The sequence below is a fragment of the Cricetulus griseus genome, chromosome 9 (genome assembly GCF_003668045.3).
Source record: "Cricetulus griseus strain 17A/GY chromosome 9, alternate assembly CriGri-PICRH-1.0, whole genome shotgun sequence".
NCBI classification, from domain to species: Eukaryota; Metazoa; Chordata; class Mammalia; order Rodentia; family Cricetidae; genus Cricetulus; species Cricetulus griseus.
The window spans coordinates 25,268,807-25,289,357 of NC_048602.1; the positions used below are offsets into that span (position 1 = coordinate 25,268,807).

The 20,551-nt window shown below is 45.4% G+C and overlaps 1 protein-coding gene and 1 pseudogene across 1 annotated transcript; one reads left to right on the forward strand and one right to left on the reverse strand.

Annotated features, from left to right (window-relative positions):
- Positions 1-4,366: 4,366 nt before the first annotated feature.
- LOC103163660 (extracellular calcium-sensing receptor) lies at positions 4,367-19,161 on the reverse strand. The gene is made up of 7 exons (XM_035449186.1): positions 19,146-19,161; positions 17,887-18,061; positions 16,671-16,962; positions 13,222-14,010; positions 11,000-11,209; positions 7,612-7,735; positions 4,367-5,337 (listed from the first exon to the last, which is right to left on the reverse strand). The coding sequence occupies exons 1-7, from the start codon at positions 19,159-19,161 to the stop codon at positions 4,367-4,369; spliced, it is 2,577 nt and encodes an 858-aa protein (XP_035305077.1).
- On the forward strand, positions 15,205-15,841 carry LOC113837355 (annotated as a pseudogene).
- Positions 19,162-20,551: the final 1,390 nt, after the last annotated feature.

Below are 20,551 nucleotides of genomic sequence, written 5' to 3' on the forward strand. Positions count from 1 at the left end.
AAGGGAAAATTGTAGGGCTGGAAGCCCCAAGATTACAAAACTTGCGTGGTTACACAGGACAGGACAAAGATTGTATGTTTCAGGCAGGGTACAATTAAGCAGGATGCTGCAGTGGAAATGAGTTTGTTAATTGTCTCCTGGGCTGGGGATGTCTACAACTGATATCTGATCCTCTTTGGAGCAGAGGAATGTGGACACCATTCTAGGGTGTGATGTCTGGTCTAAGGGCTTGAGTCCTATGGACCTTTATTTAACCTGATCTGCTGAGCTGCCTTTTGGGAACTCAGAGTTTTCTCTTTGGGCTTTGGAGTCTGGGTTTTAGACTTTTATTAATTTTCCCCTTTCAGAGCATCAGAAGCTGTCTCCCGAATCTCTTTCAAGGTGGCAAAACCTTACGGGAGTCTACATTATCAAATTACTTTGTGGTATTTCCCTGAGTTGGCATTTATTGAGCAGGGATCGAAGTTAGAACAGAAAACAGTCCAGGAAACCTCTGCCAAGTCAGACCTGTTTATGGCACGTGCACTGCATATGTGGAAGGAAGGATCGCATTCAAGAAATGCAAGTAAAAGTGGTTTAGGCATGCACTAGCAACATGAAGTTATGGATGGCAGAGAAGCAATGGTGGTCCCAGAAAACACATCAACCAGCAAAAGGTGCTTAGAATGGTTCTCTCTGTTAAGAGGAGAGACTGTGGAGAAGCTCAAGATCGAGTTGTAAGATGAATGGCTTGAAGTTGTGAGACTACAGATTGGCAGGAAGAGGAAATGACCTTGAGCTTCTAATCCCACTGCCTCCAATTCAAAAGTACAGGGGTTACAGGCATGGCTAGTTTTATGCAATACTGGGGAATCTTAACTCAAGATAGTCGTGCTAGGCAAACACTATACCAACTGAATTGTATCTCTAGCTGAGAAATCCAGCTTCTTTGTTGTGAGTTAAGAGGGAAGCACTGGAAAGTTTAGGTGGGGAAGTGGTAACATAGTATGAGTATTTAATGAATACACATTAGTTAGTTGCTATAGAGAGAAGGGAGTTCAGGGCATAAGGTATGGGGGTTGTAAGACCCACAGAAGCTCAAGCCTCCAGGATCTCAGCCCAGGACCACGGTCACCCCAATCACCATTCGGAGGCAGAAACTTGATGTAAACTGCACAAGGCTTTATTATAGTTTAACGAGCTAACCCCATGTTAGCTCGGGTCTTTCATCTACCCACCATGGTGGATGGCTAGAAAAGACAGCTCGAAGAGTCTGCATAGAGATCTTATAGGGCAGCATAAGGGGAGTGTCTAGGGGTACACACAGACTCAGGATTGGTGTGCCTCCAGGCTTGGAGGGTTTGCCCTGTGTTGATTGGTCAACTGGTTGTTATGGCCCATAGGCCCTCCCAGGGTGGTTGCTATGCTCTTCGAGTCATTGCTGTGCACTTGTCTGTAAAGCACACCCGGAGCCGTAAAGCATAGCGCCACCAGCTAACTTCTGATTGGTTCCTTGCCACGAGGCAGGCGTCTGACCTCTTAGTGACTAAGACAAGGTCAGACAAGCACGTGTTCGGCTGTTATGGCTGCCGAAATGGGAAGCTGGTCCCTTCAGGGGTCATTTAGAATTCTGGACCTCAATGAGCATGGCAAACCTCAGAGACAGTTCCAAAGAAGATGGGAGAGCATTTATTTAAAAAAAAAAAGGTCTGTGGTTGGGTTTGTAAGGGTAAGATTGGCACTCAAAGGGAAGGCAAGAAAGGAGTAAACCTCCTACCAAGTGCAGATAAACTAAGAAGCCTACTAGGTGGAATAAAAGGACCAAGGTACTGATATAGACCCTGGGTGGACAGGAATGTGAGCTTGGGCAGGAATACAGAACTGAACAAAACAACAATGTAAGGGTGATAAAGCATAAGCCACACCTCTAATGATCAGAGAAACAATTCAGAAGATGGTTTTTGAGTAAATTCACTTGATACACAAGCCTGATGACCTGCGTGTGATCGGAAGAACACACATAAAGGTAAAAGGAAAGAACCAACTGGACAAGTTGTCTTCTGACTCCACATGCAAGCCATGGTATACATCCCTACACACACACACACACACACACACACACACACACACACACACACGAGTTTAATGTATACAAAATAGGTATATTCAAGAAAGAAGACATATGCCAAAGTCTGTTACTTCAACAGATAGGTATAATTTTCAAAAATGACCATAATCCCCATATTGAGGTAAAAAATAGAGCCAAAATGATGGCTCAGCACCTTAACGAGTAAAGGCAGTCTGACAACCCTCATTAAATCTCCAGTTCCCACATGCTAGGAGGAGAAAAATGACTTCTGAGACTTACGCTCTGGTCTCCACATACTGGTTTGGCAATTGCATGTCCAAAAATATGGACAAACACATGCACACCAATCTGTCAATCAATATATACAATTTAAAAGAAATAAAACAGCAATGACTCCAATATTATTGCAGCCTATAGTTACTTAACTTTCACTTTAAAAAGTTTGATCTTCTCTTGGAATTAAGAAAATAATGAAAGTTGGACAGTTTGTAATTGATGGATAACTATTTTTAATGCTAGCTTTATTGAGACATAACCCACATACAGTACAATTCGTCCATTTACATTACGCAAAATTCCAGATGAGGGAGAAGACCCAAAAATCCCAGCACTCAGGAAGCTGAAGCAGGAGGACCACTACAAATTTAAAGCCAGCCTGGATGATGGGGAAAGAACCTGTCCCAAATAAATAAGTAAAAGGAGATGACAATGTAGCGGTGGATAGCATATTTGTGGGGTCTTGCAAGCATGATCAAACCATTTTCAGTTAACCATGGGTGCAGTACAAGCATATAAGTGCAGATGCACACAGAGGCCAGGGTGTTGGAACCTTGGAGCTGGATTGACAGTTGGCTGCCCGACATGGTTCTCACAACCACCTGGGTCCTCAGGAGGAGGAGTGAGAGCTCCAAACTATTGAGTCACCTCTGCAGCCTCAACAAAAAAACATAGTGGACCTACATCACCCCCAAGAGAAATGCTGCACACTTTAGTCTACACTCCTTGGCTCCAGTCCCCCCCCTCCACAAACCTCAAGAAAAACATTACTCTAATATACGTCTTTATAAACTTAATTCTTCAGGATATTTCATAAAATGGAATATTAAAATCCATTCTTTTTATTGTCTGTATCTCTTATCCCAGTGAAACAATCTCAGTGTTTAAACATACGTCACACAGTATTCTGTTTCTTTTTATATTTATTTCTTTTTGTTGTTGTTGTTTTTGAGCAGGGTTTCCTCTATAGCTTTGGAGGATGTCCTGGAACTCACTCAGTAGACGAGGTAGGCCTCAAGCTCACAGAGAGCCACCTGTCTCTGCCTCCCAAGTGCTGGGATTAGAGGCATGCACCACCACCACCACCTGGCTGTATATTTATTTCTTATTGGCAAATAATTTCCTAGTGATGAGTGAGTCATACCAAATATTCAGCAACTGAAAAATATTTATGTGATGATATACTATTTATGACTAATAAAGCTTGCCTGAAGATCAGAATAATAAAGCTAGCCACAGCCATAGAGAACAGGCAGTGGTGGCATATGCCTTTAATCCCAGCCGACACGTTTGTTAGCCATAGAGCTGGGCAGCGGTGGAAAACGCCTAAAATCCCAGCACTAGAGATGTATATAAGACAGGAGCAGAGTCTCAGACCGCCCAGTTAGTCTCCAGCCATGTTAAGGATAATATTGCCCCAACCTTGGCAGAGGTAAGAGCTCTCTGGTCTCTTGGCTGCTTTGCTTTTCTGAGTTTCACCTTGAACTACAATACCTGTCTCTTGGTTTTCATTATCCATGCTACACATTACAATTGTTTCAACTTTTAGTGCATAAATAATGCTTCTCTGAGAATTGATGTGCACTCTTGGCAGACATGTTTTCATTTTTCGTAGATATCTATCTAAGAGTGGGTTTGCTAAATCACAAGTTTACATCTGTGTGGAACTGTTAGTGTAAAGGTTCAGTCCCCAGTACTGGTTCTCTCAAAATAAAATAGATCAATGATCTCCCTGGAAACAGTGGGTCTTGAGTATCAAACTCAGGTTACCATGCTTAATGGTAAACCCATGGGGCCATCTTGCCAGCTCCCCTTTTCAAATGACCATGGTTGTGATGAACTTTTGTAATACACAGAGAATACTGACATTAACCATCTATGCGTCTACTATCAACTGATAGTCAATGAGTGTCTTGTTCAAAATGTCTCACTTCCATCTTGATATGTCTGGATCCACATAGAAACAGTGAAACAAAATCATGAGGTTGGTCATTGGTTGTGTTGATCCCTTCCAGAACTATGTCATGAAGGTTTGTGCTGTGGACCCGAGGAGACATCTTCTATGGAGCATCTCATACTGCCTATCCTCAGGGCCTGGTGGCCTTGCCTTAGCCAGGCAGGGGTGTTCCTCTCTGGTTTCAGCAAGATGATGTAGCACTTGGGGATGAAGATGCCACCCAGAAGCCCAGCAGTGGAGGCCAGGATGGAGAAGATCTCCACAGCCACAGTGGACTTGCCCCGGGCACTGTGGTACAGGGGCAGGAAGGCTGTCCAGACACTGCAGAAGAGCAGCGTGCTGAAGGTCAGGAACTTAGTCTCATTGAAGACATCTGGTAGACCCCTGGCCAGGAAAGCCACAAAGAAGGTACCCCCTGCCAGGATCCCCAAGTAGCCCAGCACACAGAGGAAGAGGGTGCCAGAACCCTCCTGGCACTGGATGACAATGTGCTGGGGCTCCGAGACCATATCCCTGTCTGGGAATGGGGGAGAGATGGCCAACCAGACCCCACAAAGAACAAGCTGCATGAAGGAAGCAATGAGGACCACAGAGGTAGAAGCTCTGGGGCTCAGCCAAAGCCTGATCTTGCCCCCAGGCTTGGTGGCCCTGAAGGCCAGGACCACTGTGAGAGTCTTGGCCAGAACAGAGGAGATGGCCACCGTGAACACCACAGCAAAGGTGGTCTGACGGAGGAGGCATGTGGTCACACTGGGCCGGCCAAGGAACAGCAAGGCACACAGGGAACAGAGGGAAAGAGACATCAGGAGTAAGTAGCTGAGGGTTCTGTTGTTGGCCCTGACCACAGGGGTGTCTCTGTGCTTCACAAACACTCCCAGAACCAGGACAGCAAGACCAGACAGGAAGAGTGCCACCAAAGCCAGCATGAATCCCAGAGGTTCCTCAAAAGCCAGGAAGATCTCTGTCCTGGGCAGGCAGCGGTCTCTGCTGTGGCTTGAGTACTGCTCCTTGGGGCACTGAAGACATCTCTTCATGTCTAAGGGAGACACACAGACACATTTCTGCAATAGTAGACCAACTACAGCAGCTCTGAAAGAAGGTGTTCCAAGAATTGATTGCACTTACAACCTTGCTGTCAGTTCATGTATTTATTAATTAATCTTGGTGACCAGTGCTGGGATAAGAGAGACATGCAGCATAGGAACAATGCAAAAAAAAAAAAAAAACAGTTGGTAGCTGTTTTAAGTGTGTGAGCCAGGGGATGAGGGTGGGGGAGTTCTGTCTAGAAACAGTGTCTCATATAGCTCAGGCTGAGTCACAGGGTTGGCAGTGAATGCCTTAGCCTCTATACCGAACCTCTTAAGTACTGTGATTATATGCCTGCACAGCAATACCTAAGTTATGTGAGTTGGTGTATATGCAGGTTTATGTGTGCACACATGTTTGTAAGTGGATATACATGCCCAGTAGTAGAAGTCAGAGATTATCACATATGGTTTGTCACTCATTTCTCACACCTTATTTTCTAAACAAAGGTGTTTGTATATGTTGGTGTGTGTGTGTGTGTGTGTGTGTGTGTGTGTGTGTGTGTGTGTGATGGTCTCAGGTGTGCAAGTTGTAGTCACTACAACTGTCCAGAATGTGGGGCTCACCTTCCACGTTGTGTCAGGAGTTGAACTCAGGTTCACAGGCTTGGCAAGGAGGGCTTTAACTGATGAGCCATTTCGCAAGCCTCAACAATTTACTGTTTTGTGTTCAAGTGATTCTTGTTGTTGTTGTTTACTTTACTTTAGTTGTTGAAGTTTTTCTGGACATTTTCAAGGACATCCTGTGCATGGCAGGTGCCCACAGAGGTCAGGATATGCCATCAGATCCCCTAAAACTGGGTGTCGGGTTCTTGTGAGCCACCAAATAGGTGCTCCTCACTGAGGAGTCACCTGTCCCTGCCATCTCAAACTTAGTTTTTAAGTCAGGATCTCCCAGTGAAACTGGGGATCACTGAGGTGACTACAGTGACCAGTCACAATCCCAAATCATCTTCCAGTCCCTGCCTCCTGAGTGCTGGACTAAAGGAATGTGGTAACATACCTGGTCTCCTCTGTGACTTTATAATGCTTCATTTCTTCCCAATACTATCAGGAACCAATCGTACTAGGGAATGTATTAGATGAGTTGTGAAACCAAAATTCATTTTCTGAAGTCCTGTCCCTCTAAATGGAACTGTATTCTGCCATAAGTGAACTGGAGATGATGTAATAAAGGCTAGACACTAATTCCAACAGAGCTGCTGCCCTAATAACAAGAGGAAGTTGGAGCTGGGTATGGCTGCTCATGACTTTAATGTCAGCACTAGAGAGGCAGAGGCAGGGAGATGATTTCCATAAATTCAGGGTCAGACTACTCAATGTAGTGAGTTCCAAGCCAGCCAGCACTGCACAGTGGGATACGTTTACAAAGCCAAATAACGAACCATCAATCAGTCTCTGAATTAATAACATAAACAAACATATAAGCACACACACTCAGGTCAAAATGAGAATCCAGGAAAGCAGAATGACTCTGCCAGTGCAACAGTGAGGCTTCAGACAAAACCAACCCTGATGAAATTTTGGCTTTGTAATTTCACCTTTCAGAATAATAGAGGACTGAGTTCTATAGCTCAACGCCGTGAATGGGGAGGTCTGTTTCCATTCATTCTCTATGATGAATAGCACATATACAGAAGAAGAAAGAAGGTCCCATTGCTCAGGAGAAGGGACAGGGACAGGTTCCTGCACATATCTGTCACAACACAGCATTTATTTAAGAACAACCTTGAGACTAGTGTTCTGGCTGGAGATCCACAGGAAAGCAAAGACAGTAAAATCTCAGTGGATGGTTGTGGTGGTTTGACGAGAATGGACCCTATAATCTCACACATGTGATTGATTACTTGTAAGTTGGTAAATTCTTGGGATGTATAGAATTATTGGATGAGGGTTGACATTAGGTGTGGCCTGGAAAGTTCACACTCCCAAATAAGCCAACTCTCCACCTCTCTGCCTGCCTACTGCCTGTGGGTCAGAATGCAACATCTCAGTAACTTCTGTAGTGTCATGCCTGCTAACCGAACGTCATGCTTCTTGACATAATGGTCATTGACTCACCCTCTGGAACTCAAAGGAAGCCCCAGGTACATGCTTTTCTGTTGGAAACCGCCTTGGTCATGGTGTCTCTTCACAGCAGGAGAACAGTAACTCAGACAATGGACAAATACAGGATGCTCACAGTGTCCTGTTGACACCTCAGATCCAGCTCCAAATGCCCTTACCTTTTTTGTCTGCAAACTGTCCCTTGGGGCAACGACTGCAGTCAAAACAGCACTGGGGGGCTCCCACCCTGGGCACTTGGCTGGATCCTGGAAGGCAGCTTTCACTGCAGACAGAGCTGGGCACCTAGTAACAGTGAGCATAGTATCACTAGTGCCTCTCCAGGGATAGAGTTGCTTGACCTCCCCCTGAGAACCAGAACAGGACAGTTTCCTGTCAGCCCCCTAGATGAGAGGCCTTACAGAAACCATGTCTATCCCAACAGATGGCAGACTGGAGAGGTACTTTGAGTGTAATACAGGAAGGGATACATCTGAATTACTTGACAAATAGATGCAAAAACATGAATAAACAGTTTGACGTGTTGACTTTCCAGTCTCTCTGGGGCTCCTACATCAACAAGTATTTTCATGGGGACGGGACAGATGGCTCAGTGTTTAAAAATACAAGCTGCTCTTCCACATGAACAGGGTTCAATTCACAGATCCATATAGCAGCTCACACTGTAACTCCAGTTCCAGAGAACCAAATGGCCTCTCCCAGCTTGCACAAGCACCAGACACTCACATAGTACACAAACACATATGCAGGGAAACATCCATATATGCAAACTAGAGGAAACGGGCTTATAAGTATAGGCAGACATTACACAAGTCTCTAGCCTGGGCAAGATTTCCTTCATGTTCCTGGCTTTCTCTTTTTCTCAGAAGCTCCCAGCAGCCTGTGGATGATTACTGACGTCCATGCCTGGCTCAGAAGACATGGCTGTCTCTGTTCCTTCTCTCCATCTTTCTCCGTGAAGATGTTGAAATTTACAATTGAACTCCCCAGGTGTTTTCAATTAAACTCTAATAATAAAGCATCCTTTAGTGTAACGATAATGGTAATGAAAACCCTTCTTTTTATTTAGGGATAAAAGGGGAGATGATGAGGGAGGTCCTTATGTGTATGTTACTCTTATTGGTTGATTAATAAAGTACTGTTAGCCAATAGGAAAGCAAGATATGTGGGACTTGACTCCTAAGTCAAGGAGGATTCTGAGAAATGTAGTAAAGAGATCCTGGCAGGAAGTGACATAACAGGCAGACTCAGAATATAAGCAGGGACAAGAAGGAAATCGTTCTCATGCTCTACATCTTCCTCCTGCTCTCTGCTCTGGAGCCGCCAGTGATCCCAGAAAGAGGACGCCTTTGGAAGGCTTCTTCGATGAGTCTTATAAAATATATAGATTTGTGATAATTAAGACTGAGCTAGCATATAAGAAATCCTAGTCAATTGGCCAGCAGCATTGTAAACTAATATAAGACTCTGAGTGTTATTCAGGGCGCCCACGTGGCGGTGAGACTGGGGCAGATGGAGTAAAGACTTACCATTGCACTTGAGCTTCATTAGGAGAAAAATCAAAGGTAATTATTCATTAAACACACACACACACACACACACACACACACACACACTCTCTCTCTCTCTCTCTCTCTCACACACACACACACACACACTCTCTCTCTCTCTCTCTCTCTCTCTCTCTCTCTCTCTCTCTCTCACACACACACACACTCTCTCTCTCACACACACACACACACTCTCTCTCTCTCTCACACACACACACACACTCTCTCTCTCTCTCTCTCACACACACACACACACACACTCTCTCTCTCTCTCTCTCTCACACACACACACTCTCTCTCTCTCTCTCTCTCTCTCTCTCTCTCTCACACACACACACACACACACACACACACACACACACACTTACTTTCATGTCACACACAGTGGTCTTCTGCTTTAGCATGGAACTGCCAAGGATAACTTCATTGGTCTATTTCTAGGCAAGGATTATGAAGATGGAGGTGTAGGGTGCTGAGATATCTCCCACAATGGATGAGAGCAGAAAATCCTCCCCAGACAAAGCCATTGAAAAGTTGTCCAAAAACCCTCTAAACACTTAGCATGTGTCCTTTATGATTGAGATAGCCAAGAATGGGAACCTCATTCTCATGTGGGAAACATTAAGGCCACTATTGATGGAGATGCCACCAGAAAAACAAACTTACACAAACTGGCAGAGGAGGCAACACTTTCTTCACTCGCACAGGACAGGAAGCTGAGCTATTTCTAAGCACCAGACTCTACCCATAGACATACCTATCTCACCATTGCTTATAACATGGTTTATAAAGCTCAGGGTTTGACTCTCAAATGTTGCCCAAAGTCTCAAGCATGGGACCACAAGTTAGCAGACAGTAGGGTTTTTGAAGAATGATTGGATATTGATGCCTCTGACCTAATCAATGGAACGATTCCTCATTGGACTCCTGATGTGATGAATTATTGTGGATACTGGAAACAGGACTGGGTACCTAGTTATGAGGAGTGTGTCTGGAGGGTGAGCCCTGCTGTGATGTAACTTGTTTACCTATGTAATCAATCTGGTTTCACACCTCCCCACTTACTGTGCTCCGTGAACCGAGCAACCTCTCCCACCAGACAAGCCTGACGCCATGCGTGAGACACCGCCTCCACCACACCCACTCAAAGCAATGGATGCATCTGACTTGCATCTCTCAAAACATGAGGAAATTAAAACCTTTCCTCGTTTCAAAATGTACTCAGGTTATTTGTCATGGAGGGTAAAATAAACTGACACAGCAAGTAAACTGAGTTTCTGTTGAGTCTGCTTCCAAGGAGGGAAGGTGTTTGGGTAAGAGTGTCTCTATCTTCTTCTCAGAAGTACCCTGAATACAGAAACTGAAAATGCTCCCAAGAAGCATCAGCTGAAGATTCTCATTCTATGGATGAGTCTGGTACATACTTTCCCCCAATTTTGTATGTGGGTATGGAGGAAATACATGTATGTGCATTTGTAAATCTATGTAGGCTCATGTTGGTGTATGGATAAGTGCACGAGGAAGCCTAAGGTTAATGTTGAGAATCATGAGAAAAAGCTTTTTCATTGTGTTCATTGAAGCAGGGGCTCAAAGTAAAATCCAGAGTCACTAATACAGCTAGTCTTGCTAGCCTGCTTGCTATGGGCATCTCGCCTCCACCTTAAAGAGTGACATTACAAGGGGGCCACACTGCACACACAGCATAGACAACTATTCTGGAGATCCAGAGTCTGGACCTTTTATTTACAGACCAAACACTTTAACCACTGAGTCATCTCTTAATACCCAGCTTTTAGATTTTCATTTTTTTCTGGTAAAACAATAATATTAAGAGAAAGAACTCTTATTACGTAAACAGCATCACAAGTTATAACTGACTAGCCGAATCCACAAAGCATCAACATCATGGACATGTTGCAATGGGGACCCCTGGATTTGGAATTCTCCTGTCACTTTAACACACTAAGACAAAAGTCATCTCTGCATTCAGGCAGCTCACTTGAAGATCCTCCTTCAAATGGACCATCATTTTGTTGCCCACATAGGCTTGCGGGTCTACCATGCCTACAGGGACCAAGTTGAATATACCCTCTGGGGTCTTATGCCCTTGGTAAATATCAAATTTTAACACCACATCTCCATTGGCATCAAACATAATCTTGATTCCATCAGGAGTCTTGAAGTGTACATTTCTGACAGCATGAAGAAGCTGAGAAAGGAAAAGAGAAATTATATATAGGCAAGGAACAATTCAGGGTCTACAATGAAACATACCATTTGACTATGCAATGATACGTGGAAATTTCAACCAAGGACTGGCACCATAAGGCATAAGAGAAATAAAGGAACTGTGTTATGTTAGAGTCTCACAAATGTAATTGGCTTTGATGAATTAGTAATTCATAATACTTAATTGAGATAGTTTTAAACCTGATTCTCTCTCTCTCTCTCTCTCTCTCTCTCTCTCTCTCTCTCTCTCTCTCTGTGTGTGTGTGTGTGTGTGTGTGTGTGTGTGTGTGTGTGTGTGTGTGTGTGTGTGTCCAGCTCATTCATGTTGTAGAAACCGGGGAACAACTCAACTCTCAGGATTGTGCTGCCATGTGGGACTCAGCAATCCAATTTCTTCTTGGGGACAAGTGCCTTACCCATTGAGACTTCTCAACGGCCTTAAAATTAAACTCAAAAACATGACTGTGTGATTCCTGCCCCAGGATCACATTGGCCTTGCACTACTGTCTTCAGTCTTCCCATAACACTTTGTAGACTCCAAACCCTAGCAAGACTTCCATAGACTGGTCCTAGCCCACGTGGACTCCAACCAGTCTTCCACAATTCATCAGGAGCACCCCTGAGGCTCTTCTACTTGTCTCCATTCTATGGTCTGGACACACGTTGCCCCTGTCATCCAATATGCTATCTCTTCTTCCCATAATGAGATTTATCATCCCCATGTCTAGAACTCAGATATTTCCACACACGTAGAGCTTTTACAGCCCTTCACTTCCCTTCAATCACTCATCTACTTTTTATTTTCTTCATAGAATACACACACACAGTTATCACCACAATCATATCTTTTTGTGCTGTATAGTCCTGGTTGGCCTTGAATTCAGGATTCAATGGCCTCAACCTCTTATTGTGTGCTAGCATGAGGGACATAGGGCACATATAATTTGTAACCTGCCCCTCTCAGCAAAAAAAAGCCAAAAACCATCAGTGTGCATCTGGTTCACAAACACGTGTACATCCACCAGGCACACAGTAGAGACTCAGGTCATCTCAGTGAAGGTGATGAAAACAAACCCCTTTCTTGGTCACAAGTCTCACTAGTTACCTCATCAGTGAACAGCATTTCTTACAAGGGTCCCCTTAGGTATATGGGACTATGCTAGCCTGAATAGATCTGAGAACACAGATAGATAGATAGATAGATAGATAGATAGATAGATAGATAGATAGATAGTCAGACAGATATTGATTGATGATAGACAGGCTGTTGGAAAGAAGAACAAAATATATTAGGTATGTATATGAATTTATCAGGAATTGTTCTATTTTAAAGTACAAATAAGGATTGCCATAAGAGTTTGAGGATTAGACATGAAATACCCTGACCCCACCTAAATTTAGGTGAATGCTGCAGCACATCTGTAATTACAGCCTAAACAGCTGGAAACAAGAGGTGCCCAGAGTAGGCTGACTCGCAAGATTGGCCATATCATCAAGATCTGGGATGGATGAGAGACCCTGGCCCAAAGGAAAAGGTAGAACTGTGAAGGAAAGATTTCTCACTTCATCCTCAGACCCTCCCAAATATATACACACATGAGTGCACACCCCACCACATGTGCCGTCCTGTAGATATGCACCACACTCCCAGAAAAGGAAAAATGCAGCATCCCTATGTTTAAAAGCAACCACTGTTTATCAACTCTCAATTGTAGGACATTAAAATAAATGAATATGCTGTTAGGTGAAATATCGATTTTACTAGGCATCCTTTATTTCTCAACTCAGGCAATGAGCAGGGACTGGACTCATGTGAAAACATGCATACCATGGACTCCTTGTCCACTTTGTGTTCTAAGATGCATGCCAGTTACAAATATGAGACATCCTTGCCGGAGCATATGGTCAGCTTCACCTCTATAGCTTAGTCAGAAAGACAGTCCTCTTCCCCAAGCATCCCTGAATCACGCTTTGCACAGACGTCTCTCTCACCTGCCAGGAATGGAAGTGCTGAGAGTCTATACCTTTCCCATCCTGGTCTATCACGTCTTGCAGGGCCTGGGCAATGCTGTAGACAGCTGTGTAAGTAGCATCAATATTGCTCACTTCTTGGAAAGGGTACAGCTTGTTTTTCAGACTCTCATTGCCTGAGCACATCTGGACACCGTCTCTCACTCTGCCGCTCTGGTGGGGCCATGTACAATCAAAGGTGGACTCCCAGAACTTCTTTATGAACATGTCCTCTGGGGTCTGGCTGGGGCGCAGGTCAGCAAGGAACTCAGGGAAGCCAATTGCCCTGCTGCTGTGATACAGAAGGCCAAATGTGCCATGCAGTACCTGGGAAATGCCTGGAATGCTCAGGGCGAGCGCCATGTGCATAGTGTCCATGCTGACCCAGACCTGGCCTGAGGGACGGATACCCAGTAAGCTGTGCAGGATTATTTGGAAATTGGCATTGCTTAGGAAAACCAGAACAACCCTGGCTGTGCATTTCTGCATCTTCTGGACAATCAATTCAATCTTCCCCGAGGACTCATGGGAAGGGACATGGAGGGTGTCCTCAATACACACACCAGCCGGGCTGAGCTCCCGACTGGCCAGAGAGCTGGCCTGCTGCCCAAAGTCATCATCATGGGCCAGAATGATCACCCAGGACCACCGAAAATGAATTATCAGCTGGGTCACTGCACGGCAGGACGTGAGGTCACTGGTCACGGTCCTCAGGAAAGATGGGAACTGGATCTTGTCACTGAGGCTGGGGAGTGAGGATCCATAACTGACCTGTCAAGGAAACCCAGGCAATAGAAGAGTGGATGAAATCAGGACTTAGACGTGGGCCGATGGTTTGTTTAAATGTGGGAAGGAGGGGAGTGGAGACATGGCTCTGCAGTTAAAAAGCCCTTCTTGGTCTTGTAGAAGACCCAAGTTCCAAACACAACACCCACACCCTGATGTTGACATCTGCCTGTAACTCCAGCTCCAGGAAATCGGATGCCCTTTCCTGGCTTTTCCTGGCATCTCTGGCATAGACTAACAGACATATACAAACATATATAAATGTATACTAAATTTTAAAACATAAGTAATGTTCAGGAAAATCTTTGAGCATGCTGCTTTAGGATTGTGCTGGTTCTGTAAGCCACTCTGTGGCCCTCAAGGACAATCATCCCAGACACAGCCCTATGGCTTCTGGAATAAAACCAAGATCCATATAGTTACCGGCTGTCCTCTCAGCACCTGGGATGGAGTGAAAGACCCTGCCCCCAAAGGTGAAGGTAGCAGAGTAAAAGAAAGATTTCTCCCATAATCCTGAGACCTTCCCAAATATATACACTCTATTGCACGCCCCACCACATATGACTGCAAGTCCACATGCACGTGACTGCAAGCCCACACACACGTGACTGCAAGTCCACACACACGTGACTGCAAGTCCACACACATGTGCCCATAGACATACACCACACACATATGTCCTTCACCTGCCCCCTAGTATTTCATTCCTGCACCTACACTAGACTTGGTCTGACTATCTGCTTTGCAAACAGCTCTTAGGTTGTTACTTTTAAAGTGTGTGTGTGTGTGTGTGTGTGTGTGTGTGTGTGTGTGTGTGTACGCGTGCGTGCATGCATGTGTGCTTGTGTGCGTGTGTGTACCAGAAGACAAATTGCTGGATGTCTTCTTCAGGTAGGAATGCTGGGATGTGGTACCAAAGGGCTTCAGGGGAACATCTTTTTGCAGGAGGGTAAAAATGTCTCAGCCCCGTTCTCCCTCCGTGGTTTCTCTCGGCTCCTGTGAATAACACAGCTCCCTGGGCTCAGTTTGCCTGCAAGCCCACATGCAGCATCCTACTGGGGACCATGCCCCCCCACCAGTGGCCTCCTTCCAAAGGCCCTAGCTGTGCAGGCCGGGTCGCCTCTCCACCCTCCGCCCCCGCCGTGCAAAGTTAAGTTTGAAAAGGGGGACAAAATGAACATGGACATGAAGAAGACGATCCACCTGGAGCTGAGGAACTGGACCCCGGCAGCTGTTGGAGAACTTGTCTTGGACAACTGCGAAGCAAATGATGAAAAAGTTGAGGGGTTAACAGATGAATTTGTGAACCTAGAGTTCCTCGCTTTAATAACTGTAGGCTGATGTTCAGTCTCAGATCTCCCCAAGCTACGTAAATTGAAAAAACTTGAGCTCAGCAATAATAGAATCTTTGGAGGTCTGGACACACTAGCAGAAGAACTTCCAAGCCTCACACATCTGAACCTATGTGGAAATCAGCTGAAAGAGATCCGCACCATGAAGCCTTTGAATGTGTTGGATTGCCTGAAAAGCCTGCATCTGTTTGGCTGTGAAGTCACGCATGTGAATGAGTACCGAGAGACTGTCTTCAAGGTGCTGCCCCAGCTGTCCTGTCTGGATGGCTGTGACTAAGAGGACCAGGAAGCATCTGACAGGAATAAGGAGGTGGACGGTGTAGAGGAAGCCGCCAGCTCTTATGCCAAGGTGGATGGTGTGGACAAAGAGGAAGAGGATGGAGAAGATGAAGAAGATGAGCATGAAGAGAAGGAAGACAGTGGAAAAGGTGAAAAGAGAGAGAGAAACAGATGATGACGGGTAAGATGATTAAGGCCCCGAAAGAATCTGCAAGAAACAGAACTGTTGAGTATTGGTTGGACTGCTCATGGATTTCTTCGCTGTTTTAAAAAAGGTAACTGTTAGCCGGGCGTTGGTGGCGCACGCCTTTAATCCCAGCACTCGGGAGGCAGAGGCAGGGGGATCTCTGTGAGTTCGAGTCCAGCCTGCTCTCCAGAGCGAGTGCCAGGATAGCCTCCAAAGCCACAGAGAAACCCTGTCTCGAAAAACCAAAAAAAAAAAAAAAAGGTAGCTGTGATACAAGCCCCAGGACACCCTCACGCAAAGAGCCAAAGGATAGTTCCCAAGACATTGCACCTCCCTCCATTTAGCACCTTGGTAATCCACCAACAAGCCTGGCTATTGCCACCCCAACAAAATCGTACACATTGTTAGGTTTTTGTTTAAGACTCTTGCTATATTGTGACAGCTGTGTTAGTTGAGTTGACCCTCCTGACTGACAGTCTCTTCTGGTAAAGGTGTTTGCCACCAAACCTAAAAACACGAGTAAAATCCCTAAATTCAACATAGTGGAAGAAAAGAACTAACAACCCAATGATGTCATCTGATGTCAACATGGACACCATTGCACTGGTGATAAGTAATAACACAAATAGACACACACACACACACACACACACACACACACACACACGCACACGCACGCACGTGCACGCACACACACACACACACACACACACACACACACACACACACACACACATATATATATATATATATATATATATATATATATATATATATATATATACACACACTCCATTCATGAAGGAAGACAGCTCTGAGCAACTCACCTGAGGAAACCTGTACAGCCCCAGAACTCTGGCCATGGCTACAGACAGGGCTGACCGCGTATCCCCAACCAGGGCAGCCTGAGGAGAGCCATGCTGGCAGGTGTAGTTGGGGACGGGCTCCTCCTGCCTCGTGAGAAAACTCAGAGTCTCATAGACGGCTCCATGCACTGAATCGCCAGAGTTTCGAATGGAGAAGCCCAGGGTCAGATTGGGCAGCAAGTGAGCGCTCCTATTAATCTCCTCGATGGCAAAGACGAAACTCTGGGCCACCCGGTAGCCCCACTGGGAAACTCTGAGGGAGAGACAAGCCCACATTATTACTCATGATGGGATAAATGGAACAAGAATGAACACAGTGACTCAAGGGACACGAGGAGAAACATGGTCTCCACAAATGCTGGTACACACCGTGCACAGGAGCGCAGTTCAGAATACCCCAAGAGGGCACAGAGAAAATATGGAGACAGTAATCAAATGAGACACTTTCGAAAGACAGGAGAAATAACTGAAGATACATTGAATAAGGGAGGTGTAGTGGCACTCTTGTTTAACACTCAGGAAGCAAAGGCAGGTAGATCTTCATGAGTTGGAGACCAGCATGGTCTACATAGCCAGTCCCAGGCAGCCAGAACTAGATAGAGAGACCCTTTCTCAGGGAAACAGAAAAAGAAATATTCCATAGATTGGTTGCTTACACTTTTTAGTAACTAACATCTATTTCAGATTTTTTTTTTTTTTTTGGTTTTTCGAGACACGGTTTCTCTGTGTAGCTTTGGAGCCTATCCTGGCACTTGCTCTGTAGACCAGGCTGGCCTCAAACTGACAGAGATCCGCCTGCCTCTGCCTCCCGAGTGCTGGGATTAAAGGCATGTGCCACCAGCGCCTGGATTTTTTTGTTTTTGGGGGGGTTTTTTGGTTTATCTATACGCTATTTTAAGAACCAAGGACACAAAAAAGAATCAGGAATACCCACTTGACCTGTGGAGCACATACATTGCAGCCAGTACATGAGCAGCCTATATTTCAGTTTGCTACAGATAAGACAGACAGACGGACAGAGGTGATGGGGAAGGACAGCAAGAGAGACACAGCATGTTCACACAAAGGTGATGGCCATCTAGCTGGGATTCTGAGAATCAACCCTTGCCCGAGGCTTCCCGCCACCTTGTAAAGCTCCTCTGGGATTTTGGACACCTACCCCACATCCAGCACTTACTCTGAAGGCAGCAGTGGAGCCGGTGGGACAGCGAAGTCAGGTGGGGCACTATTAGAGAATCGAAAGATGGAGAAGCTGCCACCCACCATAACATCTCCAGGACGGTCAAAGTGAGGCCTCTGCCTTGGCAACAGACAGGCTCTTGGTTGAGAAAGGGCAGACCCACACAGACAGCCTAAGAGAAGAGGAATGAAGGGACACAGCCACATGTCTGCTGGAGACCAGACAGCCAATGACAGGACAGCCCCCATATGGGGCGGTGGCTTGCAGTGAAGGGGGCTTTTATCTAGGAACTACCCTTGAACAAGGACCTGAGGCTAAGACCGCACTGGGAAAACTAGGCGAGGAGTCTAAGGGAAGAATATGGATCATGAGGTGGGTGGGGGTGGCCACTACATCCCAGAACCATTAAAAGTTTTATCCCTTTCTCCTGAGGATTTCTAGCCTCTCTGCATCCAAGGTCACAACTCTAGGTATTATCTGCCGACTACGGGAAGGGTGACGCTATGTCTGATTGTCACCTGAGGGATTTGCAAGCCCAGGAGCAGCTGTACTCATAGCACTGTTTTGTTGAGAGAACCCAGGTAAGTACAAGAGGCTAATAGCACACTAATTAAAATGAAATACTCTAAACACATCTTTCATACGCTATAACCCCATCATGGAACCTAAATGTTTTGTACTGTGTTGTCATACCCATCTAACAGTGTCCTTGTTGCTCTTTGCTGCTTCTTCAGGAAATTCAGAAGAATTTATCATGGAGTTTTTGAACAAACACATGACCAACAAGAGAAAACAATGAATACCCATGTCTTTGTAAATTTATAAGCAATCATTCCAAGCCACTGTGCCTTTTTCTACCATTTAAAAAGAGATCCCGAGGGAAGCAAAGGAGGTTTTCAGGTAAATTCCCTTGAGACACAAGGCTGATAACCTGTGTGTGATCCCAGAACAAACATAAAGGTAGAAGAAAAAAACTAACTCTGCACGGATGTCCTCTGATACCACATGTAAGATCACACACACACACACACACACACACACACACACACACACACACACACACTTAACACATATAAAATAAATATAGTCAAGTAAGACAAACAACCAAGTCTGTTATTTCAACAAATGAGTATAATTTTCCAACACAATCATGGTCCCTATATTAAAGTCAAAAATAGAGTCAAAAGAATGGCTTAGCACCTTAGAGAGTAAATGCACCCTGATGACTCTCATCAGTACTGACTTCTCAAACGTACCCGCTGACATCCACATCGTGCTTTGGCACTTGTGTATCCATAAAAATGGACAGACACAAGCACACACCAGTGTATAATGTAAAAATCAACAATACTCTAGTGTGCTGATATTTCGGCCAATACTTATTTAAATGTCGTGACAACACTTTGCTCTCTTCTTAGAAATCAGAATATAATGGAAGTTCACACTCCATAATTGATGGATCACTATTTTTTAACACTGCCTTTATTGAGACATATGCACATAGTGTACAAATCATCCGTTTACAGCAAACAACTTTGCAGGTGTGGTGGCAAGACTAAGATCCCAGCACTCAAGAGGCTGAAGCAGGAAGATTGCTACAAGTTCGAAGCCAGCCTGGTTGCTGTGCAAAGAGCTCGTCCCGAATAAATAAAAGGAGGTGACAATGTAGTGGTCAGTAGCATGTTTCTGGAGTCTTACAACCATCACCCAATCATGTTTAATTAAGCACGGGTGCAGAAGGAGTACATGAGTGCAGATGCACACAGAGGCCAGGGTGTGGGATCCTGGGAATCTGGATTGGCAGTTGGCTATGAGCCACCTGAAATGGGTTCTGTCCATCAGACTGGATCCCCCGGAGGAGGTGGAGTGCTCTGTACCACTGAGCCATCTCTACAGCCTCTAGAAATATTTTAGAATTCAACAGCTCAGAAAGAAATGCTGCAGCCCTTAGTCTCCCCCGCCCCACCTCCAATCACCCCTCCACAAACCTTAAGGAACCTCTAGTCTGATATAAGTCTTTATGAGTTTGCTTCTTCATAGGTCAGAATCTTTTTTGTAACTTTTTTATTAGTTCAAATTAGGAACAAGCTTGCTTCGCGTATCAATCCCTTCTCCTTTGCCTTCCCCTCCCCCCCAACCGCCCACCTGCCCCACCCCATACACCCTCCACACCCCAGACTGGGTAGGGCCCTCGATGGGGGCTCCCCAAAGTCCACCACATCATCCTGGGCTGAGCCTAGGACCTCCCCCATGTATCCAGGCCGAGACGTGGGATGGGCTCCCAAAGTCCCTTCTTACACCAGGGAAAAATACTAATCCACTACCAGGGGCCCCCTAGAGTGCAGAGGCCTCCTCATTGACATCCATGTTCAGGAGTCTGGATCAGTCCCGGGCTGGCCTCCCAGACAGCAGTCTGGGGTCCATGTGCTCCCCCTTGTTCAGGCCAGCTGTTTCTGTGGGTTTCACCAGCCTGGTACCAACCCCTTTGATCTTCATTCCTCCCTCTCTGCAACTAAGTTCCAGAGTTCAGTTCACTGTATATCTGTGGGTGTCTGCCTCTGCTTTTTTCAGCCACTGGGTGAGGGCTCTAGGATGGCATAAAAAGTAGTCATCAGTCTCATCATAGGGGAAGAGTATTTAGGCAAGCCTCTCCGCCATTGCC

What these genes read in the sequence shown, in the direction of transcription:
- LOC103163660 (XM_035449186.1), bottom strand. An exon ending in GGCTGTACAGGTTTCCTCAG is followed by an intron (nt 14,011 to 16,670) that starts GTGAGTTGCTCA and finishes TTTCCTTGACAG; the next exon opens with GTCAGTTATGGATCCTCACT. An exon ending in AGCACTTCCATTCCTGGCAG is followed by an intron (nt 11,210 to 13,221) that starts GTGAGAGAGACG and finishes TTCCTTTCTCAG; the next exon opens with CTTCTTCATGCTGTCAGAAA.